At 35.6% G+C, this 24108-nt stretch overlaps 1 protein-coding gene across 1 annotated transcript in view; it reads left to right on the forward strand.

Moving 5' to 3' along the window:
* The window catches only part of LOC114031871 (peroxidasin-like protein), a 475034-nt gene that overhangs the window by 317394 nt on the left and 133532 nt on the right, over positions 1-24108 (forward strand). Inside the window, exons 7-10 of the mRNA XM_027847056.1 lie at positions 3806-3975; positions 9159-9276; positions 17746-17915; positions 19658-19924. Of these exons, the coding sequence (XP_027702857.1) occupies positions 3806-3975; positions 9159-9276; positions 17746-17915; positions 19658-19924 (725 nt within the window). The remainder of the gene's footprint in view (positions 1-3805; positions 3976-9158; positions 9277-17745; positions 17916-19657; positions 19925-24108) is intronic.

Below are 24108 nucleotides of genomic sequence, written 5' to 3' on the forward strand. Positions count from 1 at the left end.
AGGAGACTATGCATGTGGCTTGATCATCTCTGGAATTATGATTGCAATAACCATGTACCTTAGCCACTCCCTCTACATGATGGTTCAGGAATTCTTGCTACTCCACCATTTTCCCTATCAATTCTTGGGTCAAGAGGTTGCCATGGCTCTGAGGAAGGCTCTGCTAATCTATAAGCATCATCCCCCTTCATTCTTTCAGACTGAGCACTATTCTTTGATCTCATCTTTTTCTGGATCTTTCCAGAAAACAAGGGAAAAGGTTCTTTTTTAATAAAGATTCTTTTTTGGATCTGCTAAATAGAAGTGATTCCCATAATAATCCAAGTCAAGCAAATCATTAACAATCATTGAGTTCTTGAGAATTAATCACTCAACCCCACTGAGGTTTTAATGAACAGTTCCTAGTGGATATCATCTAATCATTTTAATGAGGCTATCAATGGACATGCTTACACCCTCCATAAGATAATAAGGTCATAGAATTAGAACTAAAGATACAAAGTCCCAAACAAAAGCCAACACCTCCCGCTCCATATAACTCCTTTGATTAACACCTAACATAAGTTCACAAATGCTAAGATTACATCTGATATACAGAGAAGCATTGTGGCAGAGTGAAAGAAGTGCTGTATTTAATGAAAGACCTGGATTTGAGTTCTAATGGTGGTATTTAGTAGTTATGTGACTATAGGTAATTCTTTTAACTTCTCAGAGTCTGTCTATGAAATGGAATTTCTTTTTTTTTTTCTGGGAGGAGGGTTGGACCTATGATTTGGTCAGTGAGGAAACTCTCTATAAATACATATACCAGTTGTTCTGCAATTTAGTTTTAAAGGAATTTCTGGGGAGGGGCTGGTATTGAAAGGCAAGAGACTTGATCAGGGTCACACAATCAGTGTGTGACCCACTGTTTAGAATTTGAATTTAGATCTTTCTGATTTGCAGGCTTATTCCCAATCTACTACATCAATCTTGCTATAATTTATTTAAAATAAGTTTTGATTGATATTTTCTGTTTCTTACATTATCATAGTATCCCATGTATCCCTCCCACATGTTCCCTAAGCACTATCGTACATGACAGTATTTTTTTAGAGAGGGAAAAAAAATCATCACAAGTGATCAGCACGTTGAAAAAATCTGAAAACAAGTACAATGTATAACATTTATGCACTTCTTACTTCCACATGGGTAGTTTGGGGGTATCTTTTCATATCTCTTCATTCAAATTTCATTTGATCTTTATAATATTTTTACATTTACTTTTGATTTTTTGATTTTACATTGTTATAGTTACTGTGTATGTTATTTTCTTGGCTTGGCTTAACTTCACTCTGCATCAGTACATACGGATCTTTCCACTCTTCTCTGTATTCACCACATACATAATTCCTTACAGCGTAGCAGTATTCCATTACATTCATGTACCAAATTTGGTTAGCCATTCTCCAATTGATGGAAATTTACTTGTTTCTAACTCTTAGCAATCACAAAAAATGCTGCTATAAATATTTTGGAATATATATGGACTTTTTTCTTACAGATGACTTATTAGGGGTATAAGCCTAGTAATGAAGTCTCTGATTCAAAGGATATGTATGACATTTTAGTTATTTTAGCTTTCCAGAATGGTTATATTACTTCATAGCTCCACCAACAATGTATTCATGTGCCACTCTTCCCACAACCCCTTCACCACTGACTGTTGCAACTTTTTGTCATTTTTGCCAATTGGCATGCTGTGAGGTGAAACCTCAGAGTTGTTTTGATGGGCATGCCTCTTATTATTAATGATTTGGAGCAATTTCATGTGATTATGAATAATTTGCTTTTCTTTTGAGAAATGTTTGTTCTTATACTTTGACCATTTATTTATTTGGGTATTAGTTTTACATACATGTATTAATTGTTTTTATATCTTAAATACCAAGTCCTTATCAAAGAAATTTGCTAAAAATATTTTTCCCATTTGACCACTTCCCTTCTTATCTTAGATAAATTAGTATCAATATAGAAGCTTTTCAATTTCAACTAGTCAAAGTCATCTGTTTTATCTTTTGCATCAGTCTCTTTTTTGGTTAAAATACATCTCTTGCACATAGCTGTGAGAGGTATATGATTTTTTTTCTCTGCTAAGGTTTTGTAGTATGATCTTTAATATTAAGGTTACATATAGGCTTAAAATGTATTGTGATAAATAATGGTAGATGTTGGTCTGAACCTAGTTTCTAGCCTGACTGTTTTTCAGTTTTCCTAGCAGATTTTTTTTTTCTTTTTTAAAAAAATCAAATAGGGAGTTTCCCCTAAGTAACATGTTTTACACTTTATCAAGCACTGGGTTATTGAGTTCTATTGTTTTTGAATCTCCATTGTCTAATCTGTTCCATTACTCTCTCTATTATTTAACAAATGCCAGATGGTTTTGATAACTGCTATTCTGTAATATTGTTTGAGGTCTAGAAATGTTATTACCCCTTCATCCTTACTTCTTTTTATCATTTCCCTTGATATTCTAGACATTTTGTTTTTTCAAATGAATTTTGTTTTTAATTTATCAAGCTTTGCAAAGTAGTCCCTTGGTAATTTGATTGGTATAGCATTAAAAGTGTAAATTAATTTTGGTAGTATTACCATTTTCATTATATTGTCCTGGTCTAGCAATGAGCTCTGACTATTATTTTAGCTATTTAGGTTGTTCTTTATTTCTTTAAGGATTACTTTGTAATTGAATTTACACAAATCTTTTCTGTACATTGGAAAGTTGATCTCTAGATAATTTATGCATTTTGTAGTTATGTGGAATGGAATTTTCTTTCTATTACTGCTTCTCATGTTTTTTATTATCATATAGAAATGCTATTGATTTTTGAGGCTTTATTTTATAGTCTGCAACTTTGCAGAAGCTATTAATTGTCTCAGTATCTTTGCTGATTTTCCCCAGGGTTTTCCAAATAAACCATCATATCATCACCAACAGGAATAGTTCTAGCTCCTCTTTGCCTGTCATTAGTCCTTTCATTGCTTTCTTTTGTCTTGTTGCTATTGATAGTATTTTCAGAACTATATCAAATAATAGTAAAGAAAAGGGGCAAATTTATTTCACTCCCAGGCTTTCTATACTTTAATCATGGAATTTTTGTGAAGGGCTTTGTAAATAATGAAAAATGATAATAAAAATAATTATAACAAACATATATGTATATATATGTATGTATTTATATGTTGCTGTTCAGTCATGTTTCAGTCATGTCTGATTCTTTGTGACTCCATTTGAGGTTTTCTTGGCAAAGATATTGGAGTGGCTTGCCATGTCCTTCTCCAATGTATTTATATAAATGCATATAAAACATATGTGTGAATATATATGTAATATGTGTATTACATATATTTACATATGTGTATATATGTATATATATATATACATATGGTGTTTTAATGTTTGATAAGTATTTTATATGATCCCCTTTATATGGTCATCTTATGTGATCTTCAAAGCATCCTTGGGAAGTAGGTGCTATTATCACGACATAACCATTTTATAGATTACAATACTCGGGCAGGTGGGTAGAGGTTAAATAACTTGCATAGAGTCACACAGCTGGTTAACTTCTGAAGCAGCATTTGAACTGAGGCTTCGTGACTCCATTGCAGACACCAGACCACCCAGCTGCCTATCAAGTGTTATTTAAATGCATGTCTTTGTCAATGGAGTAAAATGAGGCACATGGAAGCTCAATGATATTCAATAAGATTTATTAACTCAAAACAATTTCACAGATCTGGTTTTAATTGTCCCCATGTGTAGGCGCCTGGATTCTAATGCTTTGGTATGTGACTGTGATCTAACATGGCTGGGACAGCTTTTAAAAAGCTATGCTCAGAATGGCCACACTCAGGCAGCTGCAACCTGTGAATATCCCAGAAGCCTTCAAGGGAGATCAGTTGGCTCCTTAACAGCTGATGAATTCAACTGTGGTGAGTCCTTTTCATAATATCTTAGAGCTTTCATGTATCCTCTTTCTTTAATGTCCCTGTTAATGGATATATACTTGGATAATTGCTCACGGAAATATGTGGTTGAAATACTATTAGGCTGTTCTTTAAAAAGAACAACTATAATTCTTTGCATCATATGCTGTCTTTACTTTAAAGGAAATCTTTAAGATCATGGAATTTTTGAGCAGAAAAAGCTTTAGGGACATCTCTTCCAACACCCTCATTTTGCAGATAAGGAAACATCCCAAAAAGTTAATATGATTTAGCCAAGGCAGGAGTGGTGAGTTCAGACCCGAAGTCTTCCAACTCCCAGTCCAGTATTCTATCTACTGTACCACACTGTCAATTAGGATAAGCAATTGTGTTAATAGTAATTTTAAGCTATAAAGTATAAAATTTTATTTGAGGCAAATTGTGATTTTATATCTGTGTAGTAGTAGTTATTGAGTTTATGTTTTAAGTCTTGACTACACTAGGAAAATAAATGAATCCCAAACATTTTATAGCATTATACTCTATTGTCTATTACCATTGCACTATCTTTAAAGTCTGGAATGTTCATAGTCAATGTGAAAAATGAAATTATTTAAATAATTATATAGTGTAAAGTATCAAGGTAGTGATGGAAACCCTTAAAAGTTCAGGATATTGACCTTGTGAACTGACAGTTTTGAACATATTTATCAAGAAAAATTTAAGATTTTCCCATGAGTCAAGAGAGAGTTTTTTTTTTTTGTAAGAAGCAATTTATGAATGAAGAAGGTCTATGTCCACATGGTTGATCATTTTCCTTGTCAGATATGATTTGCATAATGTCATTATCTTCCTTCAAAACTTACAATGACTATTACCTATTGGATCACATCTAAACTTCTCCATATAGCATTCAATGCATTCCATTGTCTGCTGTACACCCTACCTATCCAACCTTATCTAATAATACTTCCTTCCATATCTCCTTTACTCTTGCTAGCAGGCTGTCCTTATACTCTCTAATTTGTGTTTTCCTGTTTCTGTGCCTTAGCAATACTGTTTTCCTTCCCTGAAATACTTTCTTACCTCTTTTCTACCAATTTATATTTATCACTTCCTTTAAGAAACCTTCTTTGACTAATTTTAGCATAACTTGATCACCTTACTCCAATTTCCTCAGCTCTTCTATGTAGTTTGTACTATATTATTGTAATCTTATTTATATTCTCCAGATGGCTTTTCTATATTTGTTTTATTACCCCATCTAGATTGTAAGCTCTCCATGGACAAGAATTGTATTTTCTATTTCTTTGTATCATATATCTAGTACAGAGCTATGTGTGCAGTAGGCACTTAATAATGAGTAAGTAAACACTTATTAAACACCTACTGTTCTGGGCACTGTGCTAAGCTCAGGGGTTATAAGAAAGTCAAAAGACAGCCCCCATTCTCAAGGAACACACAGTCTGATGATGGTGACAACATACAAACAACTATGTTCAGACAAGCTATACACAGGATAAATTGCAAGTATTAACAGAGGGAAATGATTAACAGAGAATGAATGAATTTTCTGATCATTTTCTTTTGGGGCCATAATAATGATTGATCATTCAACATGGTACATTTAGTTTTGGGGATGATAATAATGACTAATCACAGGTCAATCAAAGAACCCAGACACATAATAGAAAGTCAAGTTACATGTACTCTGGAGATGTCTTTCACTAAATTCCTACACTAGTGGCTACTACTGGTGTAGAAGATGACCCTAGGATCTTAATGGCCAAATAAGATGGGGGTGAACAGATTTTTGCTTCAAAGTGAAAAGGCTTGACTTTTGGTCCCAGGCATGGCCTACATATATGGTGTCTGAAGACCAAGCAAGCTAAGGTTAGAGAGGCCAGTTTGTCCATAAATGATGCATATTTTTGGTCATAGCAACTCTCTCTCTTTTTTTTTTTTTAGTGAGGCAGTTGGGGTTAAGTGACTTGCCCAAGGTCACACAGCTAGTACGTATCAAGTGTTTGGTCTGACGCCGGATTTGAACTCAGGTCCTCCTGACTTCAGGGCCGGTGCTCTATCCACTGCACCACCTAGCTGACCCCCAGTCATAGCAACTCTTGAGGACCATCTGCTAAATCATAGAGGGATTATGATCTACATTGATGGAGGGAGTAGCCATCCCAGAGAAATCATAGCTCCTCAAAGTATTGACACATACAGATGTTGATACTCATGACCAAATAGTAACTTGAATAAAAACATTTAGCAAATTTATTAATTGTACTTATTTCTAAAGCTAGTTTTTCATGTAGCAGATTACTTTAAAAACTAATCTTGCATAAAGAAATTTCTCTTGACTAGTGAATAAGAATGCAGTTGCTTTTCAGTGGTTACTTTTTAAAATTTTACAAATTCTGTATTTGTACTAACAAGACAAGTAAACCATAATATTCCTATTTTGACAACTTGAATCAAGCCACTATAGGCACAACAGATTAATCTTATGATAGAAATTTAAGGAGGATGGAGATTCATTTCCTGTTATGGACATTTGCTCATTTTTTCCCTTTAACCCTAAACATAATCAAAACCTAAACATGAAAACAGATAAAAAGGAATGCAAAATGAAAGAATATTTGTTCTCTAAAAATCATTTTGAACTTCGTGAGAATGTACTGTGTATTTCTCTCAAATGTGGTGAGCTGGAAGAAGTGGTGGCTTTTCAGGCAGAGCTCTTGGATTCACATGCTGGCTTAGCCTCTTTCTGTCTGTGTGACCTTGGGCAAGTGATTTAACTTTTCTGTGCCTCAATTTCTTCATCTGCAAAATGAGGTGATTGGATGAAATGATGTATAAAGTTCCTTCCAGGTCCAAATCTATTATCTTATAAGATAATCCATGGTTTCTATATACTGATAACATGAGAGATGACATGAATTCATATTGATTCAATTAAAATGCTGTGATGATGGTAAATAACAGTAATGGCTTATATTTAGATTTTCTGAGCTACTAAGTGCTTTCACATACATTTCATATGATACTCTATAAAATATATATTGTTCTTGTTCAGTTGTTTTCAGTTGTGACTGACTTTGTGACCCCATTTGGGGTTTTCTTGGCAAAGATACTGGACCTTCTCCAGCTTATTTTACAGATGAGTAAACTAAGGCAAACAGGGTTAAGTGACTTGCACAGGGCCTCACGGGTAATAAGTAAGTATCTGAGGCCAGATTTGAACTCAGGAAGATGAGTCTTACTGACTCCAGGCCTGGAACTCTGTCTACCGCCCCACCTAGTTGCCCAGATAAAATATGTAGTGCCAATGTTATAATCCTCATATATAAGGTTAGTCCTTTGGTACAGTAGAAGAACGCAAGCTAATCCTGTTTCTTTTGCTTACTGCCTTTGTCACCTTAGGCAAGTCACTTTATTTCCCCAGGCTTCACTTTTCCCAGTTCCAAAATGAAGGGTTGGGAGAGATGGTCCATGGAGTGCTAGATTTATAATCCTACGCTGTGCCCAGACTCGTCATTTCTATCTTCATGGCATTTTTTCTCATATGCCCCCTTCTCTCCACCAACACTGACTCCACTCTGGTGCAGGAGCTGACCACTTACTGCCTTCTGGTTGTTCCCTCTGCCACAAGTCTCTCTCCATTTCCACCCATCCACCTCTCAGCTGTCAGATTGATCTTTTTAAAGCAAATGTCTGACCAAGTCACCCTACTACCCTCATTCAATAAACTCCAATGACTCCCTAGTGCCTTTAGGATCAAAATTAAATCCTCTCTTTGGCCTTTAACGGCCCTCATAGACTGGGCTATACCTACTTTCCTATGCTTTTACACTTTACACTCCCAGCCACCCCCATGTTTGCTTTGATCCAGTGACAATGACCTTTTTGCTGTCCCTTTCACATCTCTATCTCCCACCTTTTATTATTTTCACTGTCTGTCCCCATGCTTGGGACTCTTTCTGTCCTCATTCATCCCTCCTGGCTTCTCTGGCTTCCTTCAAATCTTAGATAATGTCTTACCTTCTACAAGAAGTGTTTCTCGGGTCCTTCTTCTCAGTGCCCTTCCTCTAAAATTATCTCCAATTTGCCCTTTATATACCTTGTTGTATATTGTTATTTGTTGCATGTTGTTTCCTGTTAGACTGTGAAGTCTTTGAGAGTGGGGATTTTAAAAATTTTTTTGCCTTTCTTTTTATCTATGGTGCTTAGCATGGTGCCTGACAAATAGTAGGAGTTATTAAAATCTAGTTCACCGACTGCTTCTCTCCCTTTTTTCCCTAAACAAAGTAATCAATTCAAATGATTGTGAAAGATTTGTTACAGATCATCCTCTTGACTTCTTGCCAGATGTCTCCATGTGACATGGGACAATCTTCATGACAGGAAGCCCTAGCAGTAACTTGAATTTTGATACACTGTAAAGTATAGAGAGAAAATATGGGATTTGTTGTAAAAAGTGAAACACTTTTTTTATCTGGACAATGGCTCCTTCCAAATTTAATTGAGTAGGATATGAGCCTTTTCAGAAGAATCTTAAACATGCTTTATTACAATTAAATTTAAAATGCTTTCATGCTTCTAGCACTCAAACTTTAGTCTATGGAAAGGGAACATTAGCTTGCATTGGTAAGCATTTTTGTTCATCAAGGTTTAAAGATTGGCCTATGAAATCCCAAGTAAAATGCATAAACTGCATGGTTAGAAAGCTAATTGTCCAAGAATAGTGTATGTAAAACTGCAAGTTTAATTTAGCTACTTGGTTTGAAAAATTGACCCATAAAATCCAAATCTTCCCATAAATACAGTTGCTTTGAACTTTTAGAAATTAGAGCACTCAGAAAGCTTGACTTAAAACGCTGCACTGCAGATTTTTCCATGGGGTGAATTGAAAGCAAAAATGTTTCTAATTACCAAACAGAAAATACAACTGAGATGTCTAAAGGCCTTTAAGTATGCAAAAATCGTGATGAAAGGATTGGGTGATATTTCATGAATTTCTTGTTAGTTGATGAAACCTTATGTAAACTTTTGCTTTCACATAGGCTTAACTTGCCAAAAGAACTCTGAAATTTTCCTCTAGCTCCTTTTCAACACCCTTTGTAGCAGATGGTGAAATATTAATCTTTTAAGATTTCTCCTAAGTTGACTTAATTATTTTGTTACAGAGAGACCTCGAATTACCTTTGAGCCCCAAGATGTGGATGTCACTTCAGGGAATACTGTCTACTTTACTTGCCGTGCAGAAGGAAACCCCAAGCCCAAGATTATTTGGCTACATAACAAGTAAATATCATATAAATACTCTTGTGTGTTTCAAATGTCAGTGCCCTGAGAATCTTTAATCTCATCTTTTACTTGGAGAAGTAAAGATGCTGTAATGAAAAAACATCTGACTTGTTGAGAGGTGTGGTCTTTAGCTCTGCCTCTACCTTAATGGCCTAAGGTATCCATAGTGTCTTTTAAAACAGGATATATTTTGGGACAAAAATGATGAATGTATGCGATTAGGGAACTGGTCAAATACTTTTGTGTCATCCTTAGAATGAGAAAGAACTGAGTGAAACAATTCATTCTAATCTTAGTTGAATTGGCTGGAAAAAATACTTCCCTTTCATAGGTTTCAGGTTTAAGCAAAGATTCGAGATTGGGTCACATGATGCCTAAAACCATTGTGTATCTTTAATATTCCAGTACGGTGTAGGCCATAATTCACATTGCAGCACTTATCTCCCAATAATGAAATATTACAAATTACTGTATGGTTGTACAGATGGGGTTAAATTGGCCTGTGTAGGTACTATTCAGGGTGAACTCATGGAAACCTCTGGGTTGTAGAAGGATATGTGTGACTCAGTGAGGAAAGAACTTGATGTTTTGACATAATGCAACAAACTAAAAACAGACTTTTGTTCCTCTACCCATTCTATGGCAGTGTCAGGGGGGTTAGGAAGCTGGTCCATCAGTTGAAAAAGACTGGCAACCTGCTTTTTGCCTTGGACTATTTCATCTGGCAAGTAGTTCTATCACTAGACTTCCTGTGGGGGGAGTGTGGTGAACTGACATTCTACTGAGAGATAAAATATATATATATATATATACGCTAAGAGAAAAAAAAGCATGGTATGAGGAAAATTGGGAAAGGAGAAAGCACTAAAAAACTGAGAGGGGAAATGGAGATCAGATGAGGTTCCTCAGATGATGCCTGAGCTGGGTCTTAAAGGAAGACAGGGATTCTAAGAGACAGGGATGAGGCAGGAATGAGTCACAGACATGGAGGGATGGACTGTGCATTTGCACAGAGGTGGGGTATAGAGTGTTACGAACAGATAGTTGTAGGAACAGATAATGGCTGGAACATAGAATTTGCAAGTGAGAATAATATGAAATAAGTCTAGAAAGGAAAATAGGAGCCAGATTACTGGCTAGGGAGAGGAGAGGTTAGACTTAAGTGTCAAGCCAAGGTTTTTTATTTTGTCCTATAGACAGTGAAAACCTTTGATTAGGGGGATGATATGATCATGGCTGGATGTTAAGAAGATTGTTTTGGCAACTGTATGCAAGGTGTATTAGAGATGGACAATATGGGAAGTGGAGAAACTACTTGGGAGGTTATTACAGTAGTGGCAAAAAGGATAAGAGCACAAATTAGAATCATAATCATATGTATGCAGAAGAGACAAATTTGAGAGATGTGCTGGGAGTAAAGTCAATACGAATTGGGAACTTATTGGTTATGGAGGCAAGATAGAAGGAAGAGTCAAGGATGTTTCAATATTACATGCCTGGGTAACTGAAGTGATGTCTTCAGTGGAAATAGAAAAGTTTTTTTTGGGGGTACAATTCAATAGGTCTTTGAATTACACTGGCAGGGAGGTAATGATTGAAATAATTTTCTCTAAGTGTTGGAGAGAAGCTTACCTCATATTTTTGTCTCTGGTTTCTCTACAAGGGAGAAAGATCTACAGATTTGGAAAGATTAGACAATAAGGTTTAAAAGGGAGTTAAACCAAGATAAGTGAGATAATTCTAAGAGAGCAGCTACCACTTACCAATTAGTTCAAGTTATCAGGTCCTAAAGAATACCTTTACAATTAGAATGTCTGATCTGATGTTAATGATATTTGAGAAGTTGCAGAAAAGAGTTCTACAGGAATGGAGATGGACAAATGTCCTGATTTTCATAAAAGATGATGGCAGACCATAGCTTCAATTTCTGGCAAAACTCTTGAGGTTTTTATTGAACTTATCTGTGAGCATTTAGACAAGGACAAAGCAGTCACTAAAAGCCAGCCTGGCTTCATCAAGAACAGGAAAAGCAGACTAAATGAAATTGATGAGGTTACTATATTAGTAGGTAACATGACTGCTATAAACATAATATACATGCATTTTAGCAAAGATTTTGTCTGAGTCTCTTATGTTAACTATTTGGATAAAATGTAGAGCTGTGGGATCAATGAATATACAGTTATTTGGACTAGATATGGTCAGATGACTATATTCAGAGAGCAGTTTAAAAGAATGCTTTCAACTTGGAGGAAGTGAGTGCCCCAATGAACTATCCATGGTCACAGATTGTTTATTTCTGTGAGTTGCCTAGATGGCCTGGCCATTAAATTTATAGATGATATAAAGCTATAGTAAGGGGGACAACTGGCATGTTTGCTGACAAAATCTTAGCTACTACTTTGTTCTAAATCTCATAATATGAAATGTAATAGAAATGTATGTTTATATCCTTAGTTTCAAATATTTGTGATCACAAGCACAGTATGAGGGAGTTGTAGTTAGATCCAAAGGATTAAATAAAGTGAAAGCTTAAAATGAGCAAATAGTGCTGACGTGATTTAAACATATCTATATATGTGCGTGTGTGTGTGTGTTACTATATACGTATATACATATATACAAATAAATACATATGTACATACACACATACATACTTATGTGTATATGTGCATATATATATATATATATATATATATATATCAGGTTTCACTGACAGGCATAGTATGTAGAGCAAGGGAGGTGATAATTCAACGGCCTTTGCTCTGATCAGATCGCTTCTTGAACATTGTGTTTAATTCTGGATACCATATTTTAAAAATATTGTCAGACTGGAGTGGATCTGAAAGAGTACAACCAGGATTTTTAGGGTAAAAGAAATCATGCTTTATGATGCTGTGTTGAAGGAACTAGGGTATTTAGCCTGGAGACGAGATGACGAAAATTTAGGTGATCATGTTAACTGTCCTTAAATGTTACATGGGAGAGAGTGATGACTTTTTTCTCTGGCCCCAGAAGCCTGAACTAGTACTAGGAGCTATGGGTATAAGTATTCAACAAAAGCAGAATTCACTTTGATATTAGGAAAAATGTCCGAAGACTTAGAGATTTTCAAAAGTTAATTAGGCTTCTATAGGAGATAGTAGGCTTCCCAGAACTGGAGAACTTAACCAAAGCAAATGACTACTTTTTTAAAAAAAATAATCAAGTAGATTTGTAATTTCCAAAATAATTTCTTGCAGAAATTCTCATTTTATGAGGTCTTACACCTCTTAGAAGAAATGACAGGCTCATGATATTAGGTAACTGATAATTAGTCCATATTCCCCACAATCACCTTTCTGTTTATACCTTTTTGGGGGCAGTGAGGGGAATACAGATAGAAATGAAGGCAATGGAATGAATGAACAAAAGATTCAACAGCATCTTTTTTCCTTGACTGATGACAAAGGAGAGGTCTGTTGGTTGTTTTCTAATATGAAATATGACATAGGTAGAGGAGATAGGGTGACAAATGACCCAATTGGCCCAGCAGGCACCAAAATGACAACTTTTTTGGGGGAACTGTATGAGGAGTATAGCTCAAGCATAAGTTGGACTTGATAGCAACTGAGTCATAGGTTCATAAACTTAGACCTAGAAATATGACAACAACGATAGCTAACATTTATGTAGGACTTGGAATTTTGCAAAGTACTTTACATATATTATTGCAAATGATACTCACAACAGTCACGTAAGATTGGTGCTCTTATGTTATAGATAAGGAAAATTAGACTGAAACATTTGCTTAAGGTCACACAGCTAGCAATTGTCTGAGGCAGATGATGACTCCATAATCTCCATTCTACCTTTGGAGGTCATCTCATCCAATTTACTTATTTTGCAGAAAAAGGAATTGAGGTCCCTTCTAACTATGTGATGCTGATGATCTAGTCTTCCTCCACGTGAATCATGGATTCCTTCTATAATATCCTCAATGAGTGTTAATCTAGCCTCTACAGTAATGCTATCAGGAATGCACATCTTAGAATGACACAAGGCAGCCCATTCCAGTGAGTCTACTCTTATTGTTTTCAGTTCTTTCCCACATTACGGTGAGATCTCTCCCATAATTTCCACCTGTAAGTTTCCATCTTTCAGGCCAACTTGAAGCTTTTACATGACAGCCCTTTGAACAGTAGAAGACATTGATCGTGTGCTCACTAAAGTATTCTTTTCTCCAGGCTAAACATCCCAAGTTCCTTTACTTATTTGTTCCTTTAATTGGTCGTTTAATTTTGACATTCTTCTTCATTTTCTTCTCCCTTTTCTGGACATTCTCAAGCTTGCTGGTATCCTTCCTAAAATATGATATTCAGAAAAGGATGTCATTCACTATATGTGTTCTGGCCATGGTAGCATACAGTGAGGTGATGTTCTCTCCCATTATAGAATCTATACTTCTCTCTTAATTCAGCAAAAGATCATGTTAGTGTTTTCCACGTCCGAGTCACAATGTTAAATCATTTTGAGCTAACAGTTCACTAAAACCCACATGATTTAAAAAAATAAAGACTGGTATCCTTAAAATCTCCCTGTCTTCTATTTGTAAAGTTTTTAAAATCTTATGTTTTCATATGTCTTGCTAAAATCCAGACATATTCTATCACAACTGGACTACTGATCTAGTAACCACTCAAGAAACAAAATATGGGTGGTTGAGTATGACTTGTTCTATGTGAAAATTTGTTAGCTTCCGGTGATCATAAATCACAAGTAATGGCACAAAGGGCATACCTGTAAAATCTTTTCACTATCTTTTGATTCAGTTTTTTCAAGCTAGAGAATTTTAACTCATTTAGAGAAAATATATACTCTCTTACTCTGATTTTCTCATTCTTACTTCTCTTATTATATTTATTTCTCTCTTATTTTGACTTTCAGTTCCCACATGACTATTTTTATTATAGCCCTTTCAGTCTAAAGATTATTCTTTATGTTAGAGAAAGCAACTAAAATAGCAGTTGGGTAGCTTTCTTTTCTCTCTGCTATCCACTAATATTTTCCCAACCATCCTAAGTAATGAGCCTGTCCCTTCCTTTTTCTCCTTGCCTCCTGTTTTTTTGCTGTCATTGATTTTTAAAGAAAACTCTTGAGTGAATTCTAGGGTTTTACCTTTCTGACAGTGTTCTTACACTTCTGTCAATTTAGTGTGTATTGATCCTTAGCTAAGTTCTCCTGCTTTCATCTTTGTTACTTTTTCTTTTAAAATTTGAGCTCATTGGAGGGCAAAACCCTCTCCCTGCCCAAGTCAGGCCCTTTCAGGTATTCTTGGATATCTTTTTACCCCTTTCCACAGGTGAAGGCTCTAGATTCTTCTCTGCTCCCAACAACTGCTTATGGACCAAGGTCAACTAAATCTGTCTTTTAAATTTGAGCTCATTGGAGGACAACAACAACATCAGCAACAACCACAGCTTGCATTTATCTAGAATTTTAACAATTGCAAAACATTTCAGAAATATTATTTCATTTGATCCTCACAACATCCATGTGTGGTGGGTGAAATAATTACTTCTGCTGAGAGAGGTTTAGTGTCTTTTTCAGGGTCTCCCGCTAGTACGTGTCTGAGGCTGCATTTGAACTCAAGTTTTCCAGATCCTAAGTCCTTTGCTCTGTCCACTGCATATGTATGCAACCACATTGATTGCCTTTCTATTTTCATCCTTGTCTAGCACTTTTCTTTCATAGATTTTTTTTTTTTTTAGGCAATTGTGGTTAAGTGGCTTGCCCAGGGTCACACAGCTAGTGTCAAGAGTTTGATCTGAGGTTGGATTTGAACTCAGGTCCTCCTGACTTCAGGGCCAGTGCTCTATCCACTGTACCACCTAGCTGCCCCTAAATTTTTGTTCTTAAGAGCCTCCAAGCTCACAGGAAGCTTCTTCCATGATAAAATCCCATGTTATGAAGTTATGTCTATTTTTCTCCCTGAACATTCTTGAAAATTTATGATACTTGTTAGACCTGACTAGGGTCTATATTATTCTTACCTTTCATAAACTCTAAAGCTGCAGGGTCATTTTTCTCCCTGGGTTCCCAGTGTTTATCATGTCACTTGCTACTGAGAATCAGGACTAATGTTCTGCTTACTGTTTCCTCTGCCTAATGGAAGGTGTTATAAACAACAAACAGACGTATATAATTAATTGATCCAATTTTATCAGATGGACACTTCCAGCAAATTTAATTGATTTCCACTGATAGCTATTAAATGCCCTCTGTATACAGAGAACTATGCTAGGCACTAGGAAAGATGCAATTTTGATAAGGAACAGTCTCAATCCTCATGTATTTACAGACCAATAACAGATAAAGACATACACATCCATAGCTATTATACACATTAAACTGTATGCCCCTCGAGAGCCTCTGAATGCCCAGTGCTTAACATAGTGCCTGGCAAATATGTAGCACTTAATAAATGTTTGTTGACTGATTAATAACACATAAATGTCTTAAAGATAAATAAAACAAATTGCTTTATTGAACACTGAAGTGTGCCAAAATAGTGAAGTAAGGGAAAAGACCAGGTTTGTGTGTGTGTGAGAGAGAGAGTGGGGATAAAGGTGTATAAAGTAGGGTTTAAACTTGTTAAGTTTGGGGTGCTAAATAGGACATTTATGATGAGAGGTTCCATAAGACAGTTAGAAGTATGTGGTTCTAGAGCTCATTGAGATCTGGGCAGGAGATATAAATTTGACAATTTTTTTAGGAATGTTGGACTGCTCTATAGGCTTGGAAAAGTAGAGCTAGAAGATGCATGAAAGAGGGTATAATTGGAGAAACAATATTTTGGGGGAGCCAGCAGAGAGTAGGATTGATGATGATAGTAGATGGAGTAGCCTTAGTGAGGAGTAAGACTGTCTCTTCCACTGTCTCAGCAAAAATGGAGGAGAGGCTGATGATGCCAAGAAGTTCTGAGAATTGGTAGAAGAGAGATAAGGGGTTTACTTATAAGTGACCTCAGTTTTTTTTCAGTCAAGTATGAGACTAAGCAGAGCAGTAACTAGGATGATGTGCCTGGGAATTTTCTTTAGTGTGCAGAAATTTAAAGGACACTGAAAGCATTTTTACTTTTTCAGCAAGTAAAAACAATTGAGTTGAGCATCTAATTAACAAGAATAATTAGATAAAATAGTAAGCCACCAGATGGTTCACTTTCCCCCATATTCTACCATAATAAGCTGCTCCTTGGCCTAATTACACCCTCCCTCTGCCTCCAAAGTTCTGTCCTTCTGGGTATTCTTGGATTTCTGTTTGCCTCCTTCCACAGAAAGGACTCTAGAGTCTTTCCACCCTACAACTCCTTATGTACCAAGGTCAACTAAATCTGCTTTTAAAATTTTTATTTGAATTTACATTTTATTCTTCTTGCCTTAGGACACATTTTTAGTTGCTTGCCTCATGTGCCAGAACTGCTGGTTCAGCTCTAAGCTACATATCCTGTGATAAGCGTGGGTTCCAGGGGTACAATTAGTGGTCAGAGAATAAGTATGGAATAGTTTAGTGGGGAGTCTATGAGAACAGAGTAGAAGCCTTGGCAAACAGCAAGGAAGACCCAGCTGAGGTGAGATGCCATATGTTAGTTCATTAAATCAGTTACCTTTTTTGATTTGAAATAGTTTCTATGGCTTTACAATCCATGAGAGGCAAGCAGGTACGACCAAAGGCAACTATGAAAAGTGAATTCCCTAAGGCTATATGCAGCATTCATTTTGGAGAACCCCATCTTGGGCATATAGGGTGCTTGGTCCTGTTGTGGTTGTGTGATATAGCACTGAAGGAACTATTCGATTTCCTGGTTTTCTCCTGTCAACTGGCCATTTGGATTGGTACCACTTCTCCCCAAAGACTGCACCAGTGGGTCTAACTCTTCCTCTTTTTACCTCTTCCTGTCATTCTTCAAATATCTATGTCTGGGTGATTGAGGTCCCCCATCACAACTCTCTCTTGTCTCTAGACCAGTTTAATTATTTGTATTATCAAACCCAAGTCATCTGCCTCCCTCTCAACATTCCTTTCTTCTCCACAGAAGCCTTTAGTTGAACTTGAAATGAGAGAAGGTGAGCTAGTTAAGTGAGGGAAGGCTATGACATTGCTTCATTTTCTAAATGGATGCTGTTCTGGAATGCAGAGCTGAAACTGCCTTCCTTTCTAGCTTTTGCTGACTTGCAGGCTACATTCATTATAAAAATATAACAGAAAATAACCAGATTTTGAAAGCAAAGCAGTTTGGGTCCCTCAGGTAATGAAAAGCTGAAATTAAACTTTGGACTTTCACAACATTCTTCAATAAATCAAAATATTAACCCAGAATTAATAATTGATTAAAATAATAATATACCTGAGAAGTTCCAGGCCTTTTGCGTGGATAAATTTTTAAAATTGTTTTTAAATACATTTTTGAGTAAAATTTATTTTCAGCCATTCATTGGACATGAAAGATAATGCTCGACTGAATTTACTCGATGATGGAACGCTCATGATTCTGAACACAAGAGAGTCAGACCAAGGTGTATATCAATGTATGGCCAAGAATTCTGCTGGGGAAGTCAAGACACAGAATGCCATCCTCAGATATACCAGTCTTCCAAGTAAAGTTTTGTTTTCTTCTTCTTGCATTTAGTACAAATATATCAGGTGATTCTGTTATTTAAAATAGAACTAGACTATTTATCACTAATTTACAATGTGTGACTACAAGGTACAATTATTATTAGTCACAATTTTAAAATGTTCTTTATTGCTACATCAAAGAGACTACCTAATATTTCTTTTTTTTCCTCTTGACATTTGTCTTCTTTTGTTTTCTTCATTATTTTTAAAGAACTATCTTATAAACTTTGATTGGAGAGTACTTCTGATTAGACAACTACAAGAAGGCCTGCCACATCTGTCAATTCTTGTTTTATTAGGAGATCAAAAAAAGTTTGTGAAATTGGCTGTTTACATTATTGCTGCTTTGCTATTGATTATTTTTAGTTCATCTATAGAATATTAAGAATAATTCCTAGGTTTCATGATGTTTCATTATGGCTTTGCAGAAAAGAAGTGTTTCTGTTTGACCACAAACTATCATCATTTTGTTTCTACATAACATATTGTAATAGTGTTAATTAGAAGTTATTAAAAAAAGTTGTAGTGTAAAAATCTGCCAGATAGAATTCCCTTTCTGATCTGGCTCAGGTACTGCTAGTCATATCCCCTCCAAACTACCATGTATATAATTACTTTGTATTTGTTAGGATTTATTAACTTTATATTTATGCTGTATATATTTTATGTACTATTATTTCTCCCATTAAAATATTCTGACTCCTTGCAAGAAGAGATTGTTTCATTCTTTGTATTTAAATCTCTGATGCCTATCACAGTGCTTAAAAGATTAATTGATTGAAGGTAATAAAATACTTGCAACTATATAATATGTTAATGGTTAGACTTTGCCACAATCCTAATTGATTGTGCCCATATAACTCAGAGTAATATTATATAGCTTGATGGGTCAAGATTTGTCCTTTATAAAGAGTCACTTGACTACATGTTGAAATATACTTTAGTTTCTAGTTCAATACTTTTTTTTCAACAATTAAGATCAGTTTAGGACAAGTATTCATTTTTTTTTGGGTTACGGAATCTTTGAGTTCTTTAAGAATCCCTTCTCAGAATAGTGTCTTAAATGCATAAAATTAAATAGGATTACCAAAAATCATTAATATATGAGAAATCCTATATTTATCCATGGTGTTGGTAAAGGAGGAAGAAGATTATGTAGGAGCTACATCGAATGATACCTATGTCATAGAGGTAGAGATTACTCTATATAATCTGCAGGACTGGTGATACATGCCGGTCATTCCCAGTGTTGGAAATTCTTGCCTTAAGAATCCATTCCATATAGGAAAGCTTATACAAGGCTTTATCCAATTGTAAGATCTTAGAATTCTAAAATTACAGTTGGAAGAGAACTCAGAAGTCACTGAGTCCTATCTTTACCCAAAGTATGATTCTCATCTGTACTAGGTGACTTTATAAAAATGTAGGTACCATGACAGACATCTTTGAAGTGCTTGGAGTTCCTTAGAAAGAAAAATACCACCCCCAAGGATTTTGGAGATCTTCAGCTAAAAGAAGATCTTTTCTTTAAAGTCATGCTTATTATTTGACAATCAATTATTTTGGTACTCAGGATGTTCATCCTAATCAGCACTAATGACTTTAAATGAGTTTTGAATTAGATAGACTTCAGTGCTTCAAAACTACGGAACAAATGACTGAAAATGCCTTCTTAATATGTGTTTATTGATGTTATCTTCTTTCTGTTTTTTGCCCACAGCCAAGCCCAGTTTTGTAATCCAACCTCAGGACACAGAGGTTCTCATTGGCACCAGTGCAACTTTGGAATGCATGGCCACAGGCCATCCCCAACCCCATATTGTTTGGACCAGGGGCAAAACAGAGGCTTTGGATGAATCCAGGTACCTCATAACTTCTGGAGGATTGTTTATTCAGAATATCACAATGCAGGACCATGGTCAGTTTACCTGTCATGCCAGTAATCCACAAGGATCTATTCAATCAACAGCAGCTATTATTGTGCAAGGTATGTAGAGCAGAAGGTCTTCACAAAATATGGTCCATCTGTCACTCTCAAAGTAAAAATGTTTCACATAGAGTCACTGATCGAAAGGTTGAAAGGATGAGAACCCCCTTGTTTTACAGATGAGGAAACTCAAGCCTGAAGGAGGTTAAGTGACTCCTCCAAGGTCATATATTACTACCTCTAAGTTGGTAAGTAGGAGACTCAGGATTTGAATTCAGACCATATGATTCCAAGTTCAGCCTTCTTTCTACTCTACCATACTGCTTTACCTGTTCTGCTTGTTCTGATTAGAATCATTCTAATATAGAAAACAGGAATTAGAGAAGGGGTGGAAATTGGAGAGGCAGATTTAAGCTCAATGTTAGGGAAAAATTTTCTAACAATTAGAGTTTTCTTGGGAGATAGGAGGCTCAGTATCATTAGAAGTCTTTAGGCATTGGCTGGATGGTCAGCTGTTGAGTATGTTGTAGAGAGGATTCTTATTTGGGCTCTAGGATCCTTATTTGGACTAGACAGTCTCTGTCTGGGGTCTCTTCTAACTCTGAGGTATTATTATTATTATTAATAATTTTTGTTGATATTGTTATTACTATTAATTATTATTCAGTAAATCCAAGAATCCAGTTTGAGTGAAAATAGAATTAATTTAAAATGAGTAGGGGTAGAAAGAAATAGTTTTATTTTCCAAATGACTTTGATACAATAGATGTTCCAAAAAACAATCTGTATTTTATTTAAGAAATCATGGCATAGTGGAGAGAGCTTAGGAAGAACTGGATACAAATTCTGCTTCAGACACTTACTAGCTTTTTGCAACCACAAGCAAATTACTTGGTTTTTCTGAGCCTCTGGCTGTCAGTTATAGATAGCTCATGGTCTAGGAGTTTCCACTCTAATGACATTTCAGGCCCTTGGCATATTGATATGATATTTGTGATGTTAAGACATTCATCAGTACTCTACTCAGGTGTTATAATTGATACTGCTATTACAATAATAATAATAACAAACATATCTGACATATCTGACACTTTATAGTTTGCCTAGCCCTTTGAAATATATTATCTCATTTGAAATTCACAACAACTTTTTGAAGTAGGCAGGAGGGTAGTGTTATCTCATTTATTTATGTCTATATTCTAAGATTTATATGATTTCAACTGCCCTGTCCCCTCACTCTAGATTTCTAGGAACAGTGGGGGAGTTGCAAAACTATATTTAGGGTTTGTTTGTTTTAAATGACTATCACATATGCTGGGTGTAGAGTATTTTGCTTTATTTTTCAGTATTAATAATAATAGCTGACATTTACACAATATTGTTCAATGTGCTTTACATACATTATTTCATAACAACGTTAGGATAATCATTATAGTTTTTAGTATAGCAGTTTTGTACATGAAACAAATGCAAAGAAAGGGTCCAGAAGAGACCCCAGACAGAGACTGTCTAGTCCAAATAAGGATTGTGTCAGCTTTCAAGCAACATTATTTACAAATCTTTCCAGTGGTATTTGAGAACAGGTCTCTCCTCACTCCAATTCCAGCATTGTTTTTTTTGTACCAGACTGTCTCTTTTCTCTTTTGAACAAAGAATAATCCTTTAATGTAAAGAGATGCCTAGTTTCATTTTATGGGTAATAATCATTCTGTCAATGAACATTTATTAAGCATTCCTATGTGCTAGACATTGTAATAATGATTAAGTCTACAAAGTGCTTTATATTCATCATCTCATTTGATACTTACAATAGGCAAGACTATAAGTATTATGGTCCCTATTTCATGGAGGAGAGAAATGAAGTAGAGAGATGTTCAATGACTTTCCTATTTAAGGGGTTTTTCCCTCAGCAATAAGTATCTGAGGCAGGATCTATCAACAGGCAATCACAATATCACGAGACTATTGTGGAAACCAGATTTATTACAAGAGAAATGTACATGAATATGGAACCCAAAGGGTTTTCAGTCTTTACAGAAGTTTACATTTTCATAACAGAGGGACAAAGGGAGGAGGGGATACAAGGAAGTATGGGAAGGGAAACAGTGCAGCAAAGATGGGAAAAAAGATAACACCATCCCCATTGGTCAGAGCAAGGTGATGGCAAAAGCCTCATTCTTTTTCTCCCTTGAGAACTGCTAGACTATGAAGATAGGAGGGTCCACTTATTTGCCAAGGATTGTGCCAGCTGCACAAGCATTATCCCAGCCTGGCACAGACTGGCTGGAACCTGCTTTGCCTCTCAAGGACACACAGGGAGTCCAGCTTGGGGTGCAAACTCCAAATTATGTCAGCTCAGGGGGAGCTTTGTCCTTGACACATTCAGGACCTCCTGTATGCTCTAGGTTCAGTTTCTGGAAAATATGGCAACTCAAAAAGACAAGTTCAGGGAATCCCTTCACATATCTGAATTCAGATATTACTGATACCAAGCACAGTACTTTTTATCAATTATACCATGTTTTCTTTTACCTTTTGTCTGCATTATCTTTCATAACATGACAAAGGGAAATATGTTTTTCAATATGACATACATTGCATATGTATAACCTATGTCAAATTGCTTACTGTCTCAGGGAAGGGAGAGGGGAGGGAGAGCAGTAGAGAATTTGGAACTCAAAATTAATAAAAAAATAGAACGTTAATATTGTTTTTATATGTAATTGGGAAAAAATAAAATGTTATTAAAAATCAATTATACCATACAGTCTCTCAAGGTACAGTGGTAGGAAAAAACAAAACAAAACATTACTTAAAGTAATTAAGATGTCGTAAAACATGAATCTTTCCAAATAGTGAATGTTGTTTGGAATGGTAGAAGAAGATGAACTGGTTAATAATAATAACTCACAAATTTATTTAGCATTTTATGTAACAGGACCCCTCCCACTCCCCATCCTTCTCATGGAGTATATTCATAGTCATCCTTTTTGGTTCTAGTGACCTTTAGATTCAATACCTCGTCCTATTGCAGCTGTAAAGGGAAGGAGCAGGGCAATGGTCACTATGGTTCTACCACCTCATTATCAAATACAGGGCCCTTTCAGTACTGGGCCACCACATAGACAGAAATAGGTCACATGGTCACCATTAATAAGAATGAGACTCCAAGAGTGCTCCGTTTCTCCTCTGTGCCCCTCACTCTCACATGCAATTAAAAAGCACATTTGATTCTCACCACAACCCACTGAGGTAGATACACCAAGTATTATTATTTCTATTTTATAGATGAGGAAACTGAAGATCAGGTTGGCCAAGTGTGTCTTAGTCAAGTTCCCAAAGTGAGGAAATGGTATACTTAGGTGTTCTGACTACAAGTCCAATATACTTTTCACTATACCATGGTGCTTCTCAAACTGAAATGGCAGGAATATTTTTTGAACTTTCAAACTCTGTTGGGCTTGTTTTCTTGAAATGATTTTATTGATTTGCATAAATTTGAATTTTATTGACTACTTTATTTATGACTTTATTTATATGATGACTGTTTATTATTTATGTAATTACCTGTATCAGCACCCTTCCCACCCCCTCTACCCCCCTCTTTTTCTTATTTTTTAGTATTTTCTTTATTTCACAATGACCTGCTTCTTTTATTTTGGCAACTAGTGAGGGCTTGGCTCACAGCCTTTCAGTTTGGTTGGCATTATGTGCTCTATTGTTATCATCAATTCTGAAATGTTTTATGTTATCTGTTCTAGAGGATAATTCTTGATTATGTTATATTGTAGGGATTATATAATCAGTCCCTACAAATCCACAGTGAGGGGACAAGGCAATTGAAATCATATACATCTTCTAATATAGACAAAAATAAATGAGGTAACACTACCTTCCCTGCCTACTTCAAAAAGCTGTTGTGAATATCAAATTAGATAATAGATTAGATATTAGTTATTATTATTGTTGTTGCTGTTGTTGCTCCACAGTATACCAGTGTTTTCCTTTGAGCTAAATGATCTGTAATGGAAATCATCATCTGCTTATCTTTGTGGCATTCTTGTATCACTTTGAAGACTTTTTTTCAAATTCTGCTTAAATGAGTTCATTAAACCATTCAAATGGTTTGCAAAAAAGGAGTTTTTAATCATTTGGCTATTGAAAAGGACTGTATACTTCAAGATGTTGCTCTTTATTGTCCTTTTAACAGGAGTTATTTCCATTTGTTCTAGATCTTTAATGTC

Source organism: Vombatus ursinus, unplaced genomic scaffold (assembly GCF_900497805.2).
Source record: "Vombatus ursinus unplaced genomic scaffold, bare-nosed wombat genome assembly UNPS02015255.1, whole genome shotgun sequence".
Taxonomy (NCBI): Eukaryota; Metazoa; Chordata; class Mammalia; order Diprotodontia; family Vombatidae; genus Vombatus; species Vombatus ursinus.